This window comes from Vulpes lagopus, chromosome 7, assembly GCF_018345385.1.
Source record: "Vulpes lagopus strain Blue_001 chromosome 7, ASM1834538v1, whole genome shotgun sequence".
Classification (NCBI taxonomy): domain Eukaryota; kingdom Metazoa; phylum Chordata; class Mammalia; order Carnivora; family Canidae; genus Vulpes; species Vulpes lagopus.
The window spans coordinates 2656665-2682175 of record NC_054830.1 but is presented as its reverse complement, the minus strand read 5'-3'; the positions used below and the strand labels follow the sequence as shown (position 1 = coordinate 2682175).

General features: G+C 58.9%; 1 protein-coding gene across 2 annotated transcripts; it reads right to left on the bottom strand.

Annotated features, from left to right (window-relative positions):
• Positions 1-380: 380 nt before the first annotated feature.
• Positions 381-25511, bottom strand: PIAS4 (protein inhibitor of activated STAT 4). Of its 2 annotated transcripts, none has more exons than XM_041764671.1 (11): positions 25359-25511; positions 19956-20382; positions 8765-8849; positions 7897-7938; positions 7482-7572; positions 7250-7378; positions 7041-7146; positions 5154-5227; positions 4901-5061; positions 2372-2502; positions 381-2200 (listed from the first exon to the last, which is right to left on the bottom strand). In XM_041764671.1, exons 1-11 carry the CDS (start codon positions 25383-25385, stop codon positions 1929-1931), a joined length of 1545 nt encoding a protein of 514 aa, XP_041620605.1. In that variant the 5' UTR covers positions 25386-25511; the 3' UTR covers positions 381-1928. The 2 variants fall into 2 exon arrangements, with proteins under 2 accessions (XP_041620605.1, XP_041620606.1); XM_041764672.1 differs by lacking the exon at positions 25359-25511 and adding an exon at positions 22665-22920.

Here is a 25511-nt window from a genome sequence, read left to right as displayed (position 1 = left end):
ACAGGATGGTCGCCATCCCGCCGCAGCCTTGCCGACACTTGACACTTGCCGCCGTCTGAGCACAGCCCTTGCGGTGGGGGGCTGCGGCCCGTATTTCCCCGTGACCCCCGAAGCTCGGTATCTTCCCGCCAGCTGCCGGGCCACCCAGGGGCGCGGGGACCGTCCTGGCCTCGGCGGCTCTGCCTTGGTCCTTGCCGGGCCCAGCAGGACGACACCGGGCCCAAGGCGCAAAGCGACGAAACCTTCCGCATTCGACCAAATGCCGCGCCTCCTGCACCCGGTTCGTTGTGCAGCCAAATGGGACGGTGAACCGGCAGCTTGTGTCCCGTGATTCGTCACCGCGGCCAGCGCCCCGACGCAGAGAGAAGCGGACGCCTCGGTGGCTTCACCTTGACCTTTTTTATTTGCGTTTTTTAAAAACAATTAAATTAGAATACAAATATTAGAAAACCGCGGCCCGCAGCTGCCAGTGCAGCCGGAGGGGAGCTGCACAGCCGAGTTTATACAGTAAAACTGAATTTGCCCTCGGCCAGATTGATGTCCCTTTCTTCTTCAGACCTGAAACGGTATTGCTTCCTGACTAGAAGAGCTCTGTTTACACAAAGGAAATTATTCTGGGGCGGGGGGGGGGGGGGGCAAGGAAAAAAAGCAGAACAGAACGGAGGGCAGAGGCGGTGGGAAAACCAAGCGTGGCCTCCAGAGGACACGGATGCTGGGCGGGGGGCCGGGCACCCAGCTGTGGGTTCCTGGAGGCATCTGGGGCAGTTGTGGGGGGCCCCCCGCGCTGGCCGGACCCCCGAGGCCGGGCGAGTCGCGGAAGGGTGGCCCTTGGCCCGGTCCTGTTGGAAGACGAGAGTGAGGCTCCCGGGGGAGGGGGGGCCAGGCAGGCCTCTACCCGTCGGAAAACCCAAGAGCAAGAAGAGGGGGAAGGGGCCCCCCCACGTGGAGAGGGTGGGGCGGGAGTCCCTGCTGCCCCTCGGGTAGTGGCCGCCCGCCCGCCCGCCCCGCCCGAGGAGGGCCGGTGGTGGTGGTGGCATCTGTGGACATCTGCGCTGTTCCGTAGGGAAGTTAACCTGAATTGGAGTTACCGAGGTAGCTGGCTAGAGAACTGAGACCCCCCCACGCCACACGCCGCCGCACCCTGGGGCCCCCGCCTTCCACGGGGGGTCCTGGCCACATGCTGGGTCTTCAAAATACCAAGTTATTGCACTTTCAAAAAATACAACACATCTGTGGCTAAACCCTTCCCGGCCCCCCACCCCCGGCCCGCCCCCCGTGCCCCCCCGCCCCCCTCCCTGCCCCAACCCACTCCATGGCTTCTTGGCTAAAATGCTCCCTGCTCGGCGGCGTGCTCCAGGGTCTCTGGGCGAGAGAACGTGTTTGCGGAGAAAAAAAAAGCAAAGGAACAGACGAATGTCAAAGTCGTGGCTGCTGCCAGGGAGGGGGGCTGTGTGCCCTTCGGTCTCCCTGCTGCCCCCACTACCCCCATGCGCCCCGTCCCCCTGCACCAGCTGGAATGGTCACTGGAAGAGGCGAGGCGGGGCGTCCGAGAGCGCAGCCCCCGGTCTGCCCGCCCCTGCCCAGGGCCGGCTTCGGCTCCGGGGCTCGGGCTCCGGCTGGGGAAGCAGCTGTGTGGGTGGCTTGCCTTGTTTGAGTTTGATTTTTTTTCATTTTCTTTTTTTTTTTTTGTACTTTTTTTTGTCATTTTACTTTTTTTTAATCCTCCGATAGGAGAGTCCAGAGGTACAGGTGCCAGGAGCCAGGGAAAGGGGTGGAAAAACAAAATGAACAATAAAAAGAAAAAAAATCACTCCTCCCTCTGTACCCCGAGGCCCGCCTGCGCCCCATCCGCGTGGGTGAGCACCAGGAAAGTCGAGTGTCCAGCCGGTGGTGGTGGTGGTGGTGGTGGTGGCGGCGGCGGCGAGCAGTCAGCAGGCCGACACCAGGCCCTTCTGGAAGGGACAGCGTCGCTTGGGCCGGGGGCCCTCCTCATCCTCGTCCTCCTCGTCTTCCTCATCCTCTTCCTCCTCTTCTGAGGATGACGAGCTGTCCAGCGTGAGGTCCACCACGTCGGCTCCTGGCTTCCCGTTCTCAACACCGCCTACCGCGCCGCCCCCTCCACCAGCGCCCCCGAGCGCGCCGCCGCCACCACCACCATTGACGTTGGGGGTGGACAGGAGCCCGTTGGCGTCCGAGGTGCCTGAGGGCAACAGGGAGAGGTGCTCGCAGCAGGGACACGGAAGCCAGTGAGGCGCAGGGGCCCAGGGACATCCCCTGCGCCTCCTCGATCGCCGCTGGGTCCCCAGAGCCCCGTACAGGGCCCGGCACATGGCGGGCGTCCCGTCTGCCCCTCCCTCAGGAGCCCACTCACCGAGCACGAGGATGGGGCACTGCGGGCTGCAGCTGCGCTCCTTCTCGGCGCGGATGGGGCACCACGAGCCGTCCACCAGGTACTCGATCTCGTCGGCATCCTCGCACTCACTCAGGATCTTGGAGAGGAGCCTGGGGGGGCGAAGGGCTGACTCGGGCCGGCAGGGCCACTGTCTCCCCACCCCGCTCCCCTGGACTCGGAGGAGCTCACTAAGTAAGTCACTCCCTCCTTCGCAGAGGCGGTTCTAGGACGACACCCAGCAGGGCCTGTGCCCTGAGGGCCGGCTCAGCTGCCCGCTGCCCCCTTCCCCCCCCCCCCCCCCCCCCCCCCCCCGCTCTGAGCGAGGGGCCTGCTCCGGCGGGGCTCCGCATGCCTGCAGTTAGCGCCCTGCAAGGGGCACAGGGACTGCCCTCTGATCCATGGCAGGAGCCCAGGGAAGCTGGTATGGGCCCCCTATCCTCCCACCCTAATTCTGCACTGTCCCTGTTTACAGATGAGGCACCAGGCGTGGGCAGGTGGGCCGTGCAACACGCAGCCCCCTGGAGCGGCTCTGGGCCGGGCAGGAGGTAGAAGGGGGCCGCTACATCCCTGCACATGTGACAGCACCCACAGCGAGCCAGGCCCAGGGGGACGTGCTCTGGCCCTGGACGCCGTGCCACTGATGTACTGGCAGCCAGGCCCGCTTTACAGATGGACAAACAGGCCTGGGGGGGTGGTAAGCTCCCCGAAGCAGCCAACGAGGCCAGAAAGCAGCCCCTCTTGGGTCCATTCCTGGCCCTGCCACTTCCAGGCCACGGAGCCTCCATCTCCCCGCCCATGAGGCGTATGCAGCGCCCACCACATGCAGCAGCTGGGGGCCCACGCCAGGTACAGGGCACACGCATGCCCCAGCAGCACTGCACCACACCACCCCCCGCACTTGTTTCACGTCAAAGCTGCATCTGCCCCCTGGGGACTCCAAGCACCTCGGGTGCAGTTGCACAGGAGGGAGGCCCTTTCCTGCTCTAGGACACCCTGGGGCCCTCCCTCATCACACTCACAGACCAGCCACCCCAGGGCCACTCTGCTGTCTATGGCAGGCCCCACGGACACCTCCCACGGAAAGGCCCTGTCCACAGTGCCTCCCCCTCCTCCAAGCCCAAGTGAGAGCAGTAGGTCTTTCTGGTGAAGTTCCCCATGCCCTCCTGCCCCACCCCAGGCCCAGCCAGGAGTGCTCTGAAGGCACTCTGGGACAGTCCTCATGGGCCCCCCCAGAATCACCCAGCTCCGGTACAAGGGTGGGACAAAATAGCCAATCCTCCAGGAAACGCACGAATCAAGGACCCTGCCTCCAGGAAGCCTCCCTGGCTATGCACAGGCCCTGGGGGATGCTGGGACTGTGGTCTGGGTGAGGCACAGCCATACCTCCAAACCCCAGGCCCATCTGCCCCTGGAGCTGTCGGAGCTGCCGCCACTTGAGCCTGGGTGACCCGCTCTAGGCCTGTGGGGGTGGGGGGAGAGGCAGGCACGGGGCCGCACAGCTGCCAGGCCAGGAACAGAGCAGCCATTCAGCCCTGGCCCTTGTGCCCGGCCCCAGGGGCCTCCTCACTCCACCCCAAGGCTAGACGGCGTGGGGGCACTGGGGCGCGGCAGCTCAGCCCCTCCAGGGAGGGGACCTGGGCTCCGAGCTGGCCTGGCCACCTGTAAGCTGGGCACACCCGGGGCAGGTGATGGCCCCTCTGAGCCTCAGTCTCCTCATCTGTAAGGTGGGAACGATCAAGGCCCACCTCCCGTCATAGTGGGCGGGGATGGCTTGACGACAGCCAGGAGTGGTGACCCAATAGAGACAAGTATCAGAACTTGGGAATGGATTCATGCCAAACCCCCAGAGGCCACAGGCACACCCCCCGCAACATGTGTCTGGGCCCTCACGGACTGCCAGGTGCAGCGTGTGGCCACAGACCCAGCCTGGCCACGGCCTCTCCCTCCCCCCCTCCCCCAGCTCCGGGGACAGGACATGGGTGTGGCTGGCGCCTGGCAGGAGCTGCTCGGTCAGGTGCTGGGCTCAGTTTCTGGAACCTAAGACCTGAGCAAAGATTCCCTTTTGGGGAGAACGGCCTATTTCCCCTTGTCCCCCCTCTACTCCGTGGCACTGTGGGGGGGACCTGGTGGTTAGGTCACGGGGACAGGCTAGCTGCACACTGGCGCCACCTGGGAAGGCGTCACAGGGGTTAGAACGGAGGCCAGGCTAACTGTTGTGTGGGAAGCAGCTCTCTGGCTTGTGCAGCGGCCATGAGGCTGAGGCTTCCCAGGGCTGCTGCTCAGCGCGGGGGGGGGGGGGGGGGGGGGGGGTGGGGGTGGGGGGGAAGCAGGCTCCAGATCCAGGGGGTCACAAGCACCGTGGGCTTCCTGGGCCCAGGGCGCCTAAGCTAACACCCTCCACCTTTGTAGCCAAGGCCCCGAAGAGCCCCCTGCTGCTCCCTGCCCCAAGGAGGGCTCCCCAGAAAGTCAGGTGCCCCAGGGGGCACGCAGGGCCACCCAGAGCCTCACCCGTCGATGATGAGCTGGTCGTAGGGGGCCGGTTTGTCGCACACGGGGCACATCCAGGTGGGCTTCTTCTCGTTCATCTGGAGGTAGAAGACGGCGTCGAAGCACTGCAGGTGGGCGCAGGTCTCCGCCCGGCAGGGCACTGACAGCCGCATCTTCACCAGCTGTGGGGAGGGAAGGGGGTGGCGTCAGCGGCCCCCCGGCCCCGCACTGCTCACCCTAGAAGGCCCCACTCCGCGGGCATACCCCGACTCACTGGGCAGATGAGGGAGACCCGCACGCCGGTGGTGGCGATCTCGCTGTCGGGGTCCAGACGCAGCTTCTCTTTGACTGCAGAGAAGGGGATGGCCATCGTTAGCACAAGGGACAGAGACGTCTGTGGGGTCGGAGCCAAGAGGCAAATTTTCTAGCACCCGCTGACACCAGGGTAAGACGGTGCACACCTGGAGCAGCCCAACATCCACCTCCCAGGAGGCTGGGATGCACACCTTGGGGCCAGGGCCAGGGCTGCGAGGGTCACCTGTGGAAGCGTCCTGGCAGCGGCTGGTTATTCCGGACAACCTGGCATGCCGACGAGGCAGGCCGTCCCAACAAGCCCACCCTGCTGCACATTTCCATAGCTCCAGGCCTCTCCTGGGAAAAAGATGGGAGCCCACGGGGCCGTCCACCACGACTGTGTATCCCACACAAACCATCCCTGACTCAGGAAGAAGGGAGACAGGCCCGCTCCGGAACGGTCCTGGCGGCTCTGCTCCACATGTGGGGCGAGGACGACCAAGGCTCCTGTCCTGAACACCCCAAACCCTGCAGGGCACGAGCGAGCCCACAAGCACAGCTTCTTGCGTGACCAAGTCCACCCAACTAAGTAAAAGCTGACCGGCGCCTGAAGCCAGAGGCCTCGTGGAAAATGCTGGCAACAACATGCAAGGCCCCCTTCTCAACTGTGAACACAGACTAGAGGAAAAACTAGAAGAAAACGCATGCAGAGCAAACCGTGGGGTGGACCCGCAAGGAGTTGCAGGGTCTCCCTCCCTCTGGACCCTTTCAGGCTCGTTCTGTCTGAGTTTGTTCTGCTCTTAGTGGGAATGGGAAACCAGCCGACAGACGCCCAGAGGACAGACTGACCGCAGACCTGCCCCTCCTTCCTCCATGCAGCCCCTGCAGCCCCTCCTCCTCCCCCCACAGGGTTGGCACATCCCCACCCCACTCCCCAGCTGTCCCGAAGGCCACATCAGCCCTTCCCATCTCTATGTGAGTTCCCACCTCGGGACTCGCCTCTCTGGTGAAATGCCAATGACGACACAGGCGCATCAGTTTTTGAAGCAAGGCCCCCTCCCCGTGACACAGAAGGCTGGGGCTTCAGGTGAGACAACTACAGGACTTCCTGCGGCAACTAGAAACCCAGTGGCCTGGCCTGAGGCTGGCTTCAGAGAGGAAACCGGACCATCGGAGTCAAGCAGGGGCCCCATATCCCATACACACTGCCGACAGCACTGCGGCCCCTGCCCCTCCCAGAGTTCCATGCCCCACCTTGTGGGCCGAGGTTGAATCCTGCCTGCCCCCAGGCCAACACCTGTCCCTCTGGTCGAGTCGGGCATTGTCCCCACAGGGAGATGGACAGGTGGGGGGCGCTTATGAAGAAAGAGCTCTTTGAGGGAAGTGGGAGGTGCTAGGGTGGGGTACACAGGCGGGAGCCCTGCCACTTTGCGCCCAGTGTCCCCAGAGGTCAGATGGAGACCCTGCCAGGTCTCTCAGCCCAGCCTGTGAGATCTGGTTAGAAAGGGCATCACCTGGAGACGGCCAGTGACTCGCCCGAGGTCACACAGCCACCATGGACACGGACACGAGAGAAACTGATCTGGTTTTGTCTGCCCGTCCTTGGTGGTTCACGTTCAGCCCTTGCTGTCCCCCCGGCCCCCTTAACACAGCCGGTCTGGTCTCCGTCACCGCCCCGTACCTGCAGCAGTGAATCGGGTCTGCCCTGGCCGCCTGTGCCCCAGGCCCCTGCCTCTCAGCACCCCCGCTCACTGGGCTGGGGGGCCCGCCTCCCGCGGCCCTGCCTCAGGGCCTCCTCGCAGGCTCTTCTGCTGCCCAGCCCCCCTCCTCCCACACCTCCTGGGGTGACACAAGCCCACAAGCTCACCAAGTGCCTTGCACAGCTCTGGATGCTTGACCCCGATGGTTTTCAACCTCTGCAGCAGCTCCGAAGAGGTCAGCTGCCGCACCAAGTACAAGGCCACGGAGTAACTCTGGGGGCAGAGGTGGGGGAGGGGCAGTCAGGCCCAGGCAGGGCCTGTGGGAGGGCGGGGGTGGGGGGGGGGGACAGGCGGGCAGCACCCCCACCCCACTCACCTTGCCGTAGTTCCCCCAGGTCACGGTGATGCGGTTGGTGGCCGAGGACAGGTACATGAGGTGGGTGAGGTTGATGGGGCGGCAGGGCCTCTTGGGCTCCACTCCAGGCTTATTGGAGGGGTAGTAGCCCTGGAAGCAGACATGGGAGCTCAGACCTCGGAAAGATGTTCCCTTGTAGGCTCTCTGCCCCATCCCGCACAGGAGGTCCGGGGCTGCCTGGGGGCCCACTCACCGGGACTGAGCAGTAGCTGTGGTTGACCTTCACGGCGATGTTGGGTGGGTACTGGTCCTCCTGAGGGCCGCTGGTGTCTGAGTAGCAAATTCTGCAATGACAATGTGGACCGTGAGGCCAGCAGGGGCTCTGGACAGAGGGGCGGTCCTGAGAGGCAGATGGGTGCGGGGCCAGGGTGGAAGAGCCCATCCGGCAGGCGGATCACAGTTCTGGATAGCACAAGGGGCTCTCGGGGCTCCGGATCTGGTCTGAGTGAGCCTGGACATAAGCAAGGACAGATGGCAGGAAGAGAAGACGAAGACGAGCAGGGAGGAGCCCAAGAGAAGGTGCCAGGAGGGAGAGGGGCCTGACGGGGGTGCACCCGGGGTAGACACGGGGCTACGGGCAGCAGTGGTCCAGGCCCACCTGGGCTTACCTGAGGACGACCTGCACGGCCTTGATCCCAGGCTGCAGTTCTCTGTGTGTGCCGAGAAATCAGAGGGGAGGAGAAGAGGAGTCAGTGAGGCAGGAGAGTACTCGGCCCGCCAGGCTGGTCCCTTCACCTGCTACCTTCCCTGGCAGCCGAAGGTCAATGGCTGTTGACTACAACATTCGCTCCTGTTTACTCACTGGTTACTTGGGCAAATGACCTCCTCTCTTTGTACATATGGGGGGGTGTCCATGGGATATATTAAATCAGTTGGTGGACTCAGGCCTGGCATGTGCCAAGTGGGCCAACAAATGGCTGCTCCAGTCATGATTCCAGTCTCAGCTGGAGATTGAAGGGCCTCAGACAGCAGGACTGACAATGGCCTCTGTCCCTCAACTGTTAGGGCTCAGTGTCCTCATCAGGGCGATCCTGCCCCTGCTGGACCCCAGGCAGTGCCTGGGGACAGGTGTGGTTCTCACAACAAAGGGGACTCCTACTGTCCAGTGTGGGGCAGGGGGAGGAGCGGGCCGGGATGCTGCTCAGCCCCTCAGCATCCCCGGGGCACCCCACTCCAAAGAGTGACCCAGCTCCAAAACCAACAGTGCCAAGGGGAGCCCCATTGAAGGGGAGGGTACACCAGCCCACCTCTGGGGGCTGCAGATCAAAAATGGTAAGAGCACGCAGACTGAGCACAACACCCGGGACAAATGGCAGGTGCTGAGCACAGAGGGCAGGGCTTCCGCTTCCCTCCTGCGGAGCACAGGGTCTACAGCAGGTCTACTGAAGGCTCCCTAGCCCAGCCCTCTAGATGGCCCGAGACCGTGCAGTCTACTGCCTGCCACGGAGGCCAGCAGGGGTGCAGGGAGCAGCGCACCTGGAGTTCCGGATCAGCTCCACTTGCCTTGGCGTCAATGCAAAGATACATGGGCTCTCTTGAAGCTTCTCATTATTCTGTGGAACTAAAGATAAACGCAGTGTCAGGGTTGCCTCTGGTCCCCGGTACAGAAGCCAGCCACATCCACTTCCACGGGCCAGCCCCTCTTAGACTGGGAAGCTAGGAACAGGAGGTTGAGCCTCACTCAGGCAGCTGGGCCTGTGGGATGGAAGCAAGACCTCTAAGGACGAAGTGCCTCCGATTCAGGGAACACCCCCAACCCTGGAAGGGCCTTGGGAAGCAGCAGCCTTCATGGCTCTCTGGGGTTCAGGTATCTCTAAGGAAGACAGAGAAGCCCTGGGCTCAGGGAAAGGAGCCTGCTGGGTCAAGAGGATGCAGTGGGACAGCCTGCATGCCCTTGGGCCAGCTGATTCACCCGGAGCCTGTAAGATGCCAGCAACAACTCTAGCCGCACCTTGTATGGCTGTTCCAGGTATCCGCGGGTCAGAGGTCCTGCCTCGGTCATCCATGGCCGATGGTGGTAGAGATAGGAGTGAAACAGTGAATCTCCCAAGTGCACAAAACAAGAGTCACGGAACAGCCCAGCTCATAGCGGGAGGCATGAGGGCAGCAGGGAACACCATACAGAGCCACACCAGCCATCCCAAAGTACCCACTGGGTGCAGAAGTAGAGGAATATCTGCCAGCATATGGAGACCATGGTGGTGACAAGCTGACTCTCCACTCTTAGTTATAACTGCATCGAGAACCCCTGGGGTGATCAGAAAGTCTCTGAAATGAATGAGAGTATACAGTGCTCCAAAACTTGGGGGAAGCAGCTAACACAGTCATTAGAGGCAAAATCATAGCTTTAAACGCTTCTGTTAAAAAACACAGAAAAAGGTTTTGAATGAATAACTTGCATTTCTCCCACAAAAAACTAAAAAAAGAAGAGCAAATTAAGAATGAAGTCATTAACAGGAAAGAAATTAAAGATAAAAATAGAAAGTCAGCAAGAGGGATCCCTGGGTGGCGCAGCAGTTTAGTGCCTGCCTTTGGCCCAGGGCGTGATCCTGGAGACCCGGGATCGAGTCCCATGTCGGGCTCCCGGTGCATGGAGCCTGCTTCTCCCTCTGCCTGTGTCTCTGCCTCTCTCTCTCTCTGTGTGACTATCATAAATAAATAAATAAATAAATAAATAAACAAACAAATGAATAAAAATAAAAATAAATAAATAAATAAAGTCAGCAACAGAGAAAATCAAGCCAGAGTTCTTTGATAAACTAGCTAGAATGAGCAATAAAAAAGGATCGTAAACATACACACTGTCAGAAACACGAAAGGTGGACAGTAGTACAGATCCCATGGTCTTTTGGTTTAATATTGGAATGTAATAACTTTATGGCAATAAATCTGAAAACTCAGATGAAATGGACAGACTCTTCCAAAGATCCAAATGACCAAAACTAGCAACAAAAGATAAAGGAAGTTTGAGAAGCCCTTTACCAGTTAAAGAAACCAAACTCAAAATTAAATACTTTTCTGGGCAGCCCAGGTGGCTCAGCGGTTTAGCGCCACCTTCAGCCCAGGGCCTGATCCTGGAGACCCAACGGGCTCCCGGCATGGAGCCTGCTTCTCCCTCTGCCTGTGTCTCTGCCTCTCTCTCTGTGTCTCTCATGAATAAATAAAATCTTTAAAAAATAATAATAATAAATAAAAATAAAAACTTTTCTGCCAAGAAAATCACAGATCCAATTGGTGAGTTCTATTAAGTTTTTATGAAACCATGTAACATTTATGAACTTTCAAAAAATAAAGAATTGCTAACTCACTTTACAAGGCTGACATGACCCTGATTCTAGAACCTGACAAAACGATATCAAGAAAGGAAAATTATAAACATTTCTCATGAACACTGTCACAAAAATCCTTTAGAAAATATCAGCAAATATCCAGGCCCTTGGGATTTAGCTCAGGAATGCAACATTGGTCTAAAACCCCTATACATCCTCTAGCATGGCTAAAATGGAAAGAGCAACAACTCCAAGTGCTGACAGGGATGCGGAATGAGCAGGATTCTCTGCTATAGGCACAACCCCTCTGGAAAACTGTATGACAATTACTAACAAAGTCAAACATGTACCTACCCAGTAACTCAGAAACCCCACTTTTAGGTATCTGTCCCCCATATAAATGGAAATAGGTCTACACAAACACTTGCACGAGGACACTCATGGCAATCTTATTCCTGAAGAGACCTAAACTGGAAACTGCTGAATGCCTGCCAATGGAAAAACAGATAAACAAGCAATGGTAGGTTCACACAGTAAAATATAACTGATGACCTAGACAAGCACCCAGACAATATCTAAAAGTCAGGGTGCCGAGCCACAGTCAGCAGATGCCCAGAAGTACCCGCTGCACATGTGCTAGGCCACGTCCACAACGGGCGCAGCTAACCCACAGTGACAGGAACCGGAATGAGGGCTGCCTCTGGGAGTGTGGGAGGCGAGGGATGGGCAGGGGGGTGAGGGGTTTTACATAACGGGTATGTTCCGTTTGCCGGTGTTTGGGTTCCTGGGGTACACTCACTTAGCAGGACTCCGTACATAAATTACGCCTCAACTTAAAAATACTGACATCTATGCTGAATAGGGGTACCTGACTGGCTCAGTCAGGGAAGAGTACGACTCAATCCTGGGTGGGGGTTGTGAGTTCAAGCCCCACGTTGGGTGTAGAGATGATTCAAAAATAAAATCTTAAAAAACCTAACCAATGACACCAGAAAGCCACCTGATCACAAGACTGGATGAGACATGGCTGGCAGGAACAGAAGCCTGGAGGGCAGGCCATCTCACTCCATCTGCCCACACCAACACACAGCGTGGGACACAGCGGCCCGCCTGTTCTTAGAAGCCCAACTGCAGGCGTGCTCACACATCACGGATGGGCGAGGCCCGCGGGCAGCCAGCACTCGGAACGGTTCCCATCCGATGACTGACGACCTAAGTGCCCGCCGATCTGGTCTGGTGAAGATGTGCTCCAGAACGGCAGACAGAGGCAGACTATGTGACCCCGACACAGCGAAGAATCCAGAAGCTCTTCACACTCTGATACAGAGTAGCTTCCAAGATGTTTTCTTCAGGTGACAGCAGGTGGTGCGGGCAGGTGTGCATCACACGCAGACTCTGGTCGCCGGCAGAGAGAAGGGTCAGCGCAAGTGCATGTCTGCTCATCTGTGCGACAGCCATCTCGGGGCTGGGGGCCCTGTGAGAACCGGCCACGGTCACCCCCTCGGAGTGACTAGGAAAGGCACGGTGCCAGCTTTCTTTGTACCGCAAACCCCTTCCAGCAGAGCTGTACATGCTGTTCCCATAAAGGGCTGGAGTGTAAATAGTTTTGGTTTTTAGTGAGCTACGTGGTTTCTGCCTCAACGTCCCCACTCTGCCTTCTACCACAAAAGCCATCAGAGACAGTAAACGGACAAATGGGCATTGCTGTGTGTCAATACAGCTTGGTTTAGTAGAAGAGGCAGCCAATGAAGTTGGCCCCCAGCACTAATCGGCCAACTCTTGCTCCAGAACCTTCTGAATTCTAAACCACAGCAGCAGGTAACCTATTTAAAAAGCAGACACAGGGACGCCCGGTGGCTCAGCAGTTGGGCATCTGCCTTCGGCTCAGGGCGTGACCCCAGGGTCCTGAGATCGAGTTCCGCATCGGGCTCCCCACAGGGAGCCTGCTTCTCCCTCTGCCTGTGTCTCTGCCTCTCTGCCACTCTCATGAATAAATATTTTTTAAAAAATAAAAACAATAAATAAAAATAAAAAGCACACACAATTTGGATTTAAAACCAGCTCAGGGTCAGAAGCCAGACCACCCAGGGTTCATACCTGAGCCCTGTCTGGGGCACACTATCCCCACCCAACCCTGGATGCCTTCTGTACACAGGACCCATTTCTCAGGGCAGAGAGCTGCATGCTTGTTTTGTTTGTTTTTTTTTTTTTTTTTTTTTTTTTTTTTTTTGCATGCTTGTTTATTGAGGGCCTGGTCAGTCCCTGCAGAGTCCTGGTTAGAGCCCCTGAGGAGGGCCATCTAACTGGGGAGTGGGAATGCACAAAATCCACCTGCAGACATGCCCAGACCTGCTCAGAAAACCAAGGGGCAATTATTTCTGACGGGGTGGGGCAATGCAGGGGTGCTCACATACAGCTGAGTGAAGCCAAGAGTACCACCCTCGACCCCACCCACTGGCCAGGGAGCTGTCCCCAGAAACAAGGAAGGCACTTGAGTTCTATCATGGGAGGCCAGGAGTCCGGGGTCCCCTCCAGGGCTCCCACTTCTATTTTTTTTTAAGATTTTATTTATTCATGAGAGACACAGGCAGAAGGAGAAGCAGGCTCCATGCAGGGAGGCGGACGTGGGACTTGATCCCGGGACCCCCGGATCATGCCCTGGGCTGAAGGCAGGCACTAAATCGCCGAGCCATCCAGGTGTCCCCAGGGCTCCCACTTCTAGATGATGTCCCTGCGGTGACATTTGGATCTTCTGCTGCACCACTGGCCCCAGGTAGCTAATTGCTCTCTCAGGAAGCCAAGTGGCCAGTGGGAGGCAAGCTGTCACCTCAGCTGCAAAACAGCATGCCCTACAGAGGAAGGGGGTGGGGGGCCCCCAAACCCAGGCCTCCATCATCCACTGCCAGTGGCAGCTCCACCCTCTTAGCTATTCAGGGCTGAGCCATGGGCAGCATCCACGATTCTTGGCACCCCCAACCGCCCCCACTCCCGCATCCATTCCCAGTTGGCTCCAATTTAAAAACACAGTAGCAAGGTCCCTTCCCCACCACTCCCACCCCTCTGTTCAGTACGCAGAACCCTCGCTGGCCCCCTGGTTCCCCCAAGCTCACCGCCTGCCACTCGAGGGATGCTGTCCCCACCCCCAGTGGCCTTGATCCCATGGCAGCCATCCTGGCCGCCACCTCATGCTCCTCACATGCTAAGGACAACCTGCCTTGGGGCCTTTGTATTGGACATCCCCTCTTCCAGAACATTCCTCCCCCAACTACTTAGATGGCTGATGTCTCTGAAGTCTACTCAAACGCTGCCAGAATGACAGCCTTCCCCAAGCACTTTTATTTAGAAACTGCAAGCCCCCCAGCCCCCCTGCAATCCTGGTAACTCCCCATGTCTCCTTGCCTGCACGATTTTAAAACTCTTACCTCCTGAGAATAACAACTTCTCAGCGTCTTTGGATCATGAACACGAAATCAACCCAAAAGTACCTCTGCTGTGTCACACAGGCTGCTGCAAAGCCATGGGGGGCCCTGCCAGGTGGTGTGTGGACTAGAATGAGGTGTCCGTCCCAGGCCTCAGAGCCCCCCAGAAACTAAAGGAAGGGAACCCCCTGCTCCCAGATCCTCAGAGAACCAGCCTCTGGTTCAATCCAAGACACTAACAGAGAACCCCAGCACGACTGTCTCTACTCTGGCTGCCAGGCCCATACAAACCACGACCAGCAAACAATGCTTAGTGACCTGAGCAGCCACTCCTGATATGGGGGGGGGGGGATAGATAAAACAGTAGTTAGGACATTGTCACCATTTCAGAGGATCACACATGCAAACAAGAGTGGCAAGGACAAGCCCAAACCTCCAACAGGGGCCTGACTCTGTTTCATACAACACACACACACTTTTGACAAAAGTTTCAATAAGAAGCAAAAGCGGGCAGCCCAGGTGGCTCAGCAGTTTAGTGCCGTCCTCGACCCAGGGTGTGATCCTGGAAACCTGGGATCGAGTCCCACGTCAGGTTCCCTGCATGGAACCTGTTTCTTCCTCTGCCCGTGTCTCTGGCTCACTCTCTCTGTGTCTCTCATGAATAAATAAATAAAATCTTTAAAAAAACAGAAGCAAAGAAAAAGATCTCAAATCAGTTGGGACAGACCTGGTCTCCCTCCCACTGGCCTGTAGCCTCCTGCACCCTGGGGCCTGAGATCCGGGATCAAGGCTCGTCCTCCAGACCAATGCCCCCAGACCCACACATGGTCTCAAACTCTGGCCCCAGCTCCCCAGATGGAGAAGTCAAGGTCTGAGAGACAGTGTAGGCAATACAGATGGTGCTAGGGTGGCGCTGGGGGAAGAGATGGGAAAACAGGTGCCCCGGGCTGGGTGCAGGGGCCCTTGCCAATGGTAGGGAGCCAGGAGGCACAAGCCCTGGGTCAGGGGCTCTGGGCTCATACCCCAACTCCTCCATCCAGCTGACAGGCTCTTGACTTGCTACTTGTGAGATTATGGGGATGGGGCAGGGTCACACGCTGAAGCAGAGCCAGAGAATGCCAGTTCATGGTGATTCTAACTGCAGCCCCTGGGCTGCTTCTCAGGTCCTGGACTGGGCACCTCCTGCTCTGCTCTACACCATGGATGCAGTGACGGGATGAACCCTTTCCGGGCCCAGGTATTAAAGAAGAATACCTACAATCAAATAAGCCACATCAGGGCTGGCGGCAAGGCCACAGGGGAGGACAAGGTGGTGAGGGAAGGTAAGCAGGAAAGGAAGGTGAGCTTCAGGGTAGGTGGCAGGGGAGGCAAGGGCCATGTGGCATCTGGGAAAGTGTGACAGACAAGGTACAGCACACGCAAAAGCCCTGGGGCAACTCTGGGCCTAGTGTTTTAGAGGAACAGTGAGGCCTGTATGCCTGGATGGAGCACAGTGGGCAACGGGAAGGGAGAGGAGACGAAGGCAGGAAAGAAACCAGGCAGAAACAGTGGTCACGTATGTTTTGAACAGAGGAAGTTTTTTCCTCAAAAAACAGAGGAAGTTTCCTCTGGCTTCTGGGGAGACTGGTGATGTGTAGGGAAGAAGCCAAGGAGGCAGCTGGGCAGCTGGGCTGTTGGGGGTGCTCTGTTAGCCTAGTAGGTTGGCCCGCCGGCCTCTGGAGCTAGGAGACCAGACCTGGGATGCCACATGACCACCCAGGCTCTCAGGGCACAGGATGGACCTGAGGACCCAGGGAGAGAGCATGGGCCTTCGTGTGCACCCCGGCTGGCTGCTATACGGCACATAGGCCGCTCTGCCTCTGTGCACCCCGGGGGTTAACACCCACCTCAGAGAGGACCCCAGGAAACGAGACCTGGAAAAGCTCACCAGACTTTCGAGGACGCCAAAGCCCTCAGTACAGTCTCGCTGGTCGCCACTCTCCCCGTGGCCTGCCCACCTTGTGTTCTCCAGCCTCTCCCTCCCTCTCTCCTCCCACGCCACACTCCGCTCTAGTCACGATGACTTCCGTCCCAGAGCCCTCGTTTACTGCCAGGCCTGGGCCTGGAACACACTCCCCTCCTCCTTCCTCTCTGTCAGGCTAATGGCTACCCACCTCTCAGGTCTGGAAGGTGGTCTCCTCCAGGAAGCCTCCTGACTGCCACCTCCCCACATATACGTAACAAAGGGCTCCTGGCCCTGACTGCCCCATACGAAGCCTGCACTCCCCAACCAGAGCATTCCTCTCCTGGCACCACTTATGCACCTTTAGTGCAGCTTCCCAGCAAAACACACCAGGCCAGGAACCCCACACCTCCTCTGGGCTTGGGCAATACCAATCCAAAGGCCTGAGGCTAGATGAGGGATACACGTGTGACCTGCACAACAGGTGGGTGCTGGACCAGTGGTCCTCCACCAGCATTGGTGTTGGCTACCCCTAGGGATACCGCAGAGAACCAGGGACACTTGAGAGTTGTCACAACATAGGGTGGCTCCTTCAATGCTCAGCAGCAAGGACACAGCCCCACAGCCAGAGATGCTGGCCACGGATTGCTGAGGAGCCTCCTGGAGCAGCACTGCACGAGATCAACGTGTTTCCTTCCTTCCACCCACAAGTCTCATGACGGCCTCTCCTTTCTGCCATGCACCCTGACGGAGGTCTGGGCCTTCCCAGTCTTCCACTGCCATCTACCTTTAGGCTATCAGGTGCCCAGTAAGCCCCCAGCTGCAGTGGCACGACCAGGACAATGTTCCCTGGCCCCACTTGGGTCCTGCTGTGGTCAAGAAGCAAGTGCCCCCCCCCCTGGCTGGGATGGGTAGAAGACCCAAGCTCTCTCAGCTAACAGGAGGCCTGAGGTCCAGAACCTCTACATGGTTCAAAATGGGTACCTCCCCACAGGGGTACAAGGCACTATGACTCAGGGAGGGGTCAGAGTTGGGAAGATGGGAAGACGGTAAGATGGTTGAGCACGTGGCCCCAGAGCCCCTTCCTCTGGATGCCGTGTGACCTTGCACTGGTCTCCCGACCTTTCTAGGTGCCAGCCACCATCCAGAAAGATCATCTGTCTCCTAAGGTCCTTCCAGCTCCATTATTCTCCTCCCCTCCCCCAACCCAAACATTCCACTCCCTGTGATTTATGTCTCCTCTGCACCCGGCGCGGTCTCCATCCCGAAGCTGGAGCTGGCTGGCGGCTCTTCCGGGGAAACAGACTAGAGTGTTTGGACCTCATTCTGGTCAGCAGGTCATGGTCAGGAGCGAGGGGGAAGGGGAAGCTGGCTGAGCTTGAGCCTCATGAAGTGGCTCTTGGGCAATGCCAGCGCTGCAGAAGTCACCAAAGGGAGGGACCCAGGTTGAGAAGTGGGTGGACAAAATCACTGGTCCTGGAACAGAGGGGACCGGACTGCTTCAGGGCCAGGTCTGTGCTCATTGAGGACTCTCCCTAGGAACCTGGCAGCTGCTGGGGGGTTCCTGAGGATGGGGGTTCCAGGGAAGGAGTATGTTCAGGACTGGGGCAGGGGAGTGGGTGGAAGCCAGGGCAGGGCGGGGTCAGCCTCTTTGTTCTGAGCCGCCAGCAGAGTAATTCCTGGTGTAGACAGGGGAGCCGACTCTCCCGGAGATCAGGTGACTGGGGTCCCCAGGGGCTCAGGGCAAAGTGATGCATTGTGGGGCGGGAGTGGGAGCGGGCCATGCAGGAAGGAAGCCCATAGTCCAGGCAGGGGAGGGAGACCGCTGGCCCTTGAGTTCAAAGTCACCTCTGTCCCCCGCCCAGTGCTGAGCCTGACTTAACTGCTTCCCGGTGAAAACCCAGCCTCCCTATCATGAACAGCATCCCCGAGTCCTTAGAAACCTGAACTGTCAGCCTGACCTTCAGAGCCAGCCAGTCCCAAGGCCCCCAGAGCCTGCCGGAGAACCCCTGGGGGTAGGGGCAAATGGGTTCCAACATGTACAGAGGGGAGTGGAGAGGAGCAGAGTGTGGAGGCTGGGATCGGGGGAGGAGTGAGGCTGTCCTGGAGAAACTCAGGTTCTCCAATGCTGCCGCATTAAGTTTAGGACAGGTGCCGCTAGGGCAACTTACTCCCCACTTGGGGGCTGGTGACAAACACTGCAGAGAGAAGGCAGGAGAGATCAGAGCCTCGAGCCGAAATGGGGCCTTGGGACTCCAGAGCCTGGATGACCAGCAACTCCTCCCGCCACCTCCTACAGCCTCACCCAGAACCACAGCCCCCTCGTCCAGCCTCACAAAGCTCCAGAGCTACAGGAAGGAGGAAGGGATGCAGCCGCATCCCTCCCACTGCCCCCCAGCTAGGGCTGGACAGAGTGGGCTGGCTGGCATGTGGCTGGCGTGGAGCTCTCCGTGCAGAGAGGGGCCCCTTGGCTGAGCAAGACAGGATGCTGGGTCAGCAGGGAGGGAGGGAATGAACCACACGGCAGAGAGCCCGGTGGGTGGGGGCACGGAGGGGCTGTGACCTCTGCCACGTTACAGAGAAAACCAACTCACAACCAGGGCCAGAGGCTGGTGTGCAGTGGGGTCTCGGCAAAGACGTGGGAGGTTGAAAGGGAGATGGGGATGAGGGGCTACAGGGAGACAGCAGGACCCACGGTGCTGACACATGCTCGGGGCACCTCCAGGACTGCCGGAGGGAACCTTCATGAGGGTGGGGTGCTCTGCTTGCTCCCTGCCGTGTCCCCAGGGTGGGCGTCCCCAGGGAGGGCTTCCATGGGCATCCATCTGGCAGGTTCTCAAGGCAAAGAAGACAAGAGAGACAGGAATGATGACGAAAGGGGTCTCCAGGACCACACAGGGACCCCGTCAAATCCAAGGGGGGGCCAAGAAGCCCTCTTACTAGACTTGCTATCTGGAGCCCTGGAGGCGCAGGCAGCTGTGGCTGGTGGGAGCACATGAGGCTGAGGCCAGGCTGACGCCCACCCACCCCACCACTACCACGGATGCCAAAGAAAGACCAGGGACCCATCCATGTGCAGTACACCATCAACCTTGGGAGTCAAAGAATTTCTCTGTGGCAGACAGGAACCACAGGGCCCTGGCATTGTCTCCTCCACTCCTGGCGGTGTCCCACCTCTTGGGAGCACAGCTAGCCATTCCCTAACCAGCTGGCCCATGGTGACCAGCCTGTACCCCACTGGCCAAGGTTGCTCCGAAGGCCGCCTAACAGGAAACAAGCCTTTTGCAGGAGGAAGGGAGATCAGATCCAACTTCCAGCCCCTCTGCCACAGGGAGTTAGAGCACACAAGCCAGCATCCCCGGTGGCCCCCAGAGATGCCTCCCTCCGATGGTCCAGGCCTGGCCCACAACATAGAGCTGTTCTGTGTGACTGATAGAGTGTGGCAGTTAGGCCACTTCCAAGCTGAGGTCATGGAGACGACTTCTAGCTGCTTCTGGCTTCTCCCTGTTCTACATTCACTCTCAAGTGCGCACACTAACTCTCCCACTCCATCACTGGTTCCAAAGGAAGCAAGCCATCATTCCATGCTGTGACGACGCTCAAGCAGTCTATGGAACCCACATGGCAAGAAGTGGGGTCTCTAGCTGACAGCCAGCAAGAAACCAAGACCTGCCAGCAAGCATGGGAGTGGGTGGCCCCCAGCCCTAGTCAGGTCTTCAGATGAGACCTGACGAGTGACCGTGTATCAGGACCACTCCACTAAGTCACTCCCAAGTTCCAACCCTCACGAGCTGAGAGCAGATGAGTGCCTGTGGTGCTAAGCTACTGAGATTCAGGGTACTCATGAGACGACTCACCAGGTCGCTGATAGATCCAGAGGAGGCTCTTGTGCTTCCTGGGAAGGAAAGCCCTCCCACCCCCACCCCTTGGCCCTCACTGCTTCCCAGGAGACACTCTGGGTCAGTGACTGTGGCTGGCCAGAGGCACTGCGAGAGTGCAGGTCGGGGATCCCCACCCCCAGGTGGTGGCAGACTCACCCAGCTCTGTAGGCTTCAGCAATTCATCCAGCATGTTAAAGAAGGGAAGCTTCACCAGACGCACTTCCGGCTTGAGGGTCTTGGTGGGCAAGCGTCCAAGTCCATTCAAGTACTTCCCATAGAGCACGGGGTAGTCAATGTTGGGGCCCGAGAGGGGAGTCCTGGGCACCGTGCCAGCCCGATCGTAGGTTGAGTGCATGGTCAGGGGGTCCAGGGGCCGGTGGGGCTGGGGGACAGGCTCTGAGCTCTTCTTGGCGTAGCGTGTTTCGTACAGCTCCTTGATTTTCTTGAACAGCTCGGGGCTACAGTCAAACTGGACCAGCTGGAGGGCCCGGGTGACAAGTTCGTGTTTAAGTCCGCTCTTACTCCGGCCAACAAAACCCAGGAGCATCTGAAGATCGGAGACTCGGAAACTCATCACCATGTTCTGGGGAAGAGCAACCACAGATACACACGCTCAGAGGAGACACAGCCAGATTCGGGGACTGCCAATGGGGCAAGGGGCTTCGTGGAGCCACCTGGGCCCTAAACGGGGGGGGGACAGCGAAAGGAGAGCCCATCAGGTGCTGCCTGGCCCTCCCCCCAGGCCCCCTTCACTCTGGTGGGCAGGAGCAGGAGCCCAGGAGGAGGAGGAGGCATAGGCACCAGGCCCACCAGCCCAGGCTCAGTCCCACTTCCATGCCCTCGCTCATGCTGCCCGCTCACCCTTCCCTATGATGCCCCCTCCCAGCTTAACCCTGCTCCCCTCCACCTCTTCCTCCTCAAACCTTCCTCAGCATTGCCAACGCAGCAAAAGCTTCTGACCGCCCCCCCAACACACACCGCTGCCTGCTATTTTAAGTTCTCTTTTCCCATCTTCAAGCCTGAAAGCATCCCCAGGGCAGGAACTGGGAATCTTGCTTTACCCGTAAACAGCCTCAGCCACTCCCTAGCCAAGAACACTAATGGCCTCTGTGACCCTCAGTCTCTTCGTCAGGATGACAGGACCCACTTCGTTGGGATGTGGGAAGGACTAGATGAGGTAACATACGGAAAGCAGAGAAAATCAACGTTGGCCAAACACATTTTCCCTTCAGTCTGGAGTATGGTAGCCACGACTTAATACCAATCACTCGCCAGGAACTGAGCTGCACATGTGATCATATACTCAACGCTGATTCTTATAACAATCCTGCTGGGCTGGGGGGAGCTCCACATGACAGCCAAGATTCAAACCTAGGCCTGACTCCAAAGCCAGGGGTAATTTCTCTCTATTGCACTAGGGGTGTCCACATGGGGCTGAGCACTGGTGAACATCAAACATCTGCTGATCATTCCAGAAGGCCTTCTCTGCCTCGACCCTGTGGACATTGGGACTGGATTGTTCTCTGGGGCGGGGCCATCCTGGCACTGTTGGGTACTCAGCAGCATCCCTGACCTCCACCCACTCGATGCCAGGAGCTCTCCCCAAGCTCCCGTGGTGATAATGACAAAGGTCCCCCAGACACTGCCAAATGTGCCCTGGGAACAGTTTCGGCCCATTTAGAACCACGGGTCTGAGGAGAAGGCTTTGGGAATACAGCAGCCACGGAGGCTGTGAGCTGTGGCAAAGTGATGAAAGAGGACTAGCAGAGTCTGGCACCTACTACCTGGCAGGGTCCCTCCGACTAAATCAAACCAAACACGAGAGGTCAGCTGACGCCGATGTTTTCTTTGGGGCGGCCTGACCATAGCCTGGCTTCGGGGAGACTCTGGGACGCCAAGGGGACTGACACTCCGCAATATGCTACATAAGCAAAGTATCCTTGAAGGATGGATAGGCCGGCAGGGTTTCAGGGCCACCCACACTGAGCCCCAAAGCTGGCCTGCGATGAATGAAATGTGGTGGGGAAAAAGAAACTTCCAGGGGAATGGGGAAAACAGGTACAAGTGATGAGGGTGTATATGGGAAGCTGGCGGGCACAGGGCAGGACAGCACCCAAGGAAACCAATAAAGCCCTTAAATTCAACTTGAGAGTCTGACAGTCAGAGGTGGGTGGGAACCCTGCCAGGGTGTTTACGTAGCCGTCTCACTGCCAGAAAGCTCTGGTGTTTCCCGTTTCCTGGCTGTTGAAGGGTGAGGCGTGTAGTCTGAGGGCAGCACCAGGACTCAGGAGCCCTGGGTTCCTAGGCAACCCCAGGTCCTCTGGCAGGCTCCTCTGCACTTTGGGCACCTCATCTATCCATGCAAGATGTGAGCCCTCTAAGATTTCGGCAGCCGTCCACCAGGTTCCTGCTGACAGCAGAGAGGCTGTCAAGGCACAAAATGACAGATACAGACGTGTGGGGCTGCCCATCCTGCCTGCAAAATCTCAAGGGGGAGCCTTTTCCCACTGCAGGGCCTTCCTCCTATTCCCACACTACAGACGTGGAGCATCCGCCACACACCAAGCACAAGAGTTCTTTGCGGCCACGAATCTCACAAGGGTCCACGCCCACCAGGCAGGTTAGAAAACCGAGGCCCCGTGAAAGACGTGGCTGGCACAGAGCCTCCCCGCGTGTCAGTGGCAGGAGCCATCGGAGTCCCAAGGGCACTTCCTTCCACTCCCACCCAGCTATCTGGGGGCCTGGGGACCCCTCACATCCCAGCACACCTCCTGCCTTGGGACCTAAGCAATCTGTAGGCTCTCAGAGAGCCCAGAATGCTTACAAAAACACAAAGACTTCACCTTCCTTGGCCTGACTTCCTACCTTGAGCAGAGAAAATAGGCTTGCAGACAAGATGTTTCTTCTGGAAGAGGCCCAAGGCCTTGGAGGGGAGAGGAGACGTCATGTGGAAGCTGAGTGCCCTCCACGGAGCTAAAGGCAGGTGGGCTCGGTGTGCCGAGTCTGACCACAACACATCTTCTACCATCACCCCGCCCCTGGGAGCACCCTGCCCCCGCCAAGGCCCAGCCCTTTCACCAGGTTGGACATCCGGAGCTGCCGCACAAGCATCCTGGGGCACATCCCTCAAGCTGCCATATGTTCACGACTCGGATTTCTCAGCAGCTGCCACCACCAAGGAGCCTGCCCTTGACACTGGGAGGGGGGACAGTGTGAGAGGGGCACAAACATTCAGGAAGAAGCCCCAAGCACTTTGCAAATCACTTCCTGCCATGGCTTCATCCTACCCGCCTGCCCCTCAGATCTGTGTTTATAAACAGCACCAGGCCCCCACGGCTTCCACAGTCTCAACTCTGGGCTTGTTTGGAGCTATGTGGAAAAACATCAGCCTGGATAGAGCTGCCGCGCTTAACTTAACCCGTCTCGGGTATAGGTTCCTCTGAATGTGGCGGAAAGTTAAGGTCCTTATCGCCAGGAAATGGGAGATCTGTGCAAAATGCTCCCATCTCAAGGGGTTCCCAGACTGCCTCTTCTCCCCAAGCCCTCTCAGGGGCCTCAGGCAAAGGCGGATTTCCAAGTTTACCAACAAGCCCCTGTCATTCTCCCCGAGGACCAGCCTGATTTGAACTCCAAAAGACAAAATCTCCAGCCCCTGTTACTACAAAAGGCTAGGTAAGCACCTAAAAGAAGAGAACACTTCAACGACAGCCAAGACACTCCACAGTGGCAGCCACAGACTAAAGAAAGGCGCCCGAGGCTCGGAGTGAGCTGTGTCACTGAACAGAGGCTCACGTTCTAGAGAACTTGAAAAAAGGGTCAACTTGATTTAATTGGGGTGGGGGCCCCAGCCACCGGAGGGTCAAGTAGAGTTCATGAGATCATATTTCAAGGCCCTGGATGGTATAAAAGAATTCAGTCCCTACCGTCTGGCTGGGACTGGGACCAGGTGGGGGGTGGGGTGCACCCAGAGTCACAACCCTATGGGATGGCTTTATTTGAGGGCTCCGGGGGTCCTCAAGTCCACTGGCTGCTACCTTGGGCATGCAGAGTTCAGACTTCCACATCTCCAGGGCAAGTCCCAATTTCTCAAAACCCTACAGAAGGGCAGAGTGTAGTACAGGCATGGAGGGGGACGCTCCAGGGGGAAGGGAACTGCATTTCAGATCTCCGCAGGAAGAGAAGGGAGATGGAGGGAGAGAGAGGAACAGGAGAAAGAAAACATTTACAGGTCAGGACCTGGGGAGGGAAGACCAGTGGGAGGGGAAAAGGCGGAGCCTCTGTCCAGCAAAGGTCCCGTCTCCCACCTCCCAGCCACCAAAGGCCTGGAGTAAACTTCTCAGGGAGGAAGGGAACAACCCCACTGTAGTGTGGGGCAAGGGCTCTGGAGGTACCTGGAAGACAGTACATCCCTGGAACAGGAATGGCCTCTATGGGATGTGGAACCTGAACCCCAAAATGGAGCATGAGGCAGAAGCACCAGAAGCACTAAAGAGAGAGGGTGGGGACTCTCCATGAACCAATACAAGAAACCAGCAGAAAGGAAGAGGCAGCCTCAGAAGCCAGAGTTGGGGCGTATAAAGGGATCTAAAGTAGGTTCTGGGGGAGCTGTGTAGACACAGTACCCCCTGAGTAGACGCACTCGGGAGTATAAAGGAAACAGCCGGCACAGGGTCTAATTCTGTTAGCCTGGAGTTGAGAGACCCCAGGAGCAGAGTCCGAAATCTCACAAACGCTGTCCCGAGAGTAAAAACGGGGAGCAAGGCAGAGCCCAGGACCCAAGACCGAGGAGACGGGCAGGGAGGAAGGCTCTGAACAGGGAACAGGGGCAGGGCTCCGTCCCAGGCGGGAGAGCAAACTCGAGAGACCCGGTGCCCACTCCGAGGGCGAGCGAGACGGTGTCGGGAGGGGGGCGGGGCTCCGGGACCAACGCGGGAGCCGAAGCAGGGGGGCGACCTCCAGCCCGGGGGACAAACCCCCAAGCGGACGCGGCGTCTGGGGGTGCTGCGGGACCCCGGCCCGTCACTCCGGGCGCGGGAAGCGGCGGCACAAGGGGCACGGGGCCCTTCTGAGCAGGGAGTCGCCAAGCCCGGCCGGCCTGCTGGGCAGGGAGGCTGAGACCCAGGGGCCGACCCTCGCTGCCACGGGGGGCGGCGAGGCGAACACGCTCCCCCAGGCCACAGAGCAGGACCCCGGCTCGGGGCGCGGAGGGGACGAGCAGCCCAGCCCGTCAGGCTGACCGGGAGGCGCGGCCCTGTGCCCAGGCTCCGGGAGACTCGCCCCCAACCCCTCGGGCGGGTGGGGGGGCGACCCCGCCTCACGCCCGGGAACCAACCCCCAGCGCGGAGGCTGGGGTAAGGTTTGGGGGGCCCCGCCCCCGGCCTCCCCGCCCCCCGCCCGCACCCGGCGCGCCAGGGCCAGGGGCGGGCGAGGGGGCCGGGCGGCGAACCGCGAGCGGGCCGCGCCGCGGGGCCCCGGGCGGAAGGCGCAGACCTCCGCCCGCCGCCCGGCCCCCGCCCCTTCTCCCGCCCGCCCGGGCCGGCGCCGCCGCCGCTCACTCACTTTGGCCTCCACCAGCTCCGCCGCCATCTTGGCCACCAGCGTCCCCCGCGCCGGGAGCCCCCAGCCGTCGCGTCACGTGACCGCCCGCCACTCGCGGGCGGGGCCGCAGCGGCGGCCAATTAGCACCGCGCGCCCTCCTGCCCCCTCCCCGGC

Excerpts from the sequence above, each read along its gene's own strand:
- PIAS4 (XM_041764671.1), bottom strand. The coding sequence starts at position 25,385 with ATGGCGGCGGAGCTGGTGGAGGCCAAA. Across the intron at positions 7,939-8,764 it reads GAGCTGATCCGGAACTCCAG|AGAACTGCAGCCTGGGATCA; the intron begins GTGCGCTGCTCC and ends CGGCACACACAG. Across the intron at positions 2,503-4,900 it reads GACCAGCTCATCATCGACGG|GCTCCTCTCCAAGATCCTGA; the intron begins GTGAGGCTCTGG and ends TCGCCCCCCCAG.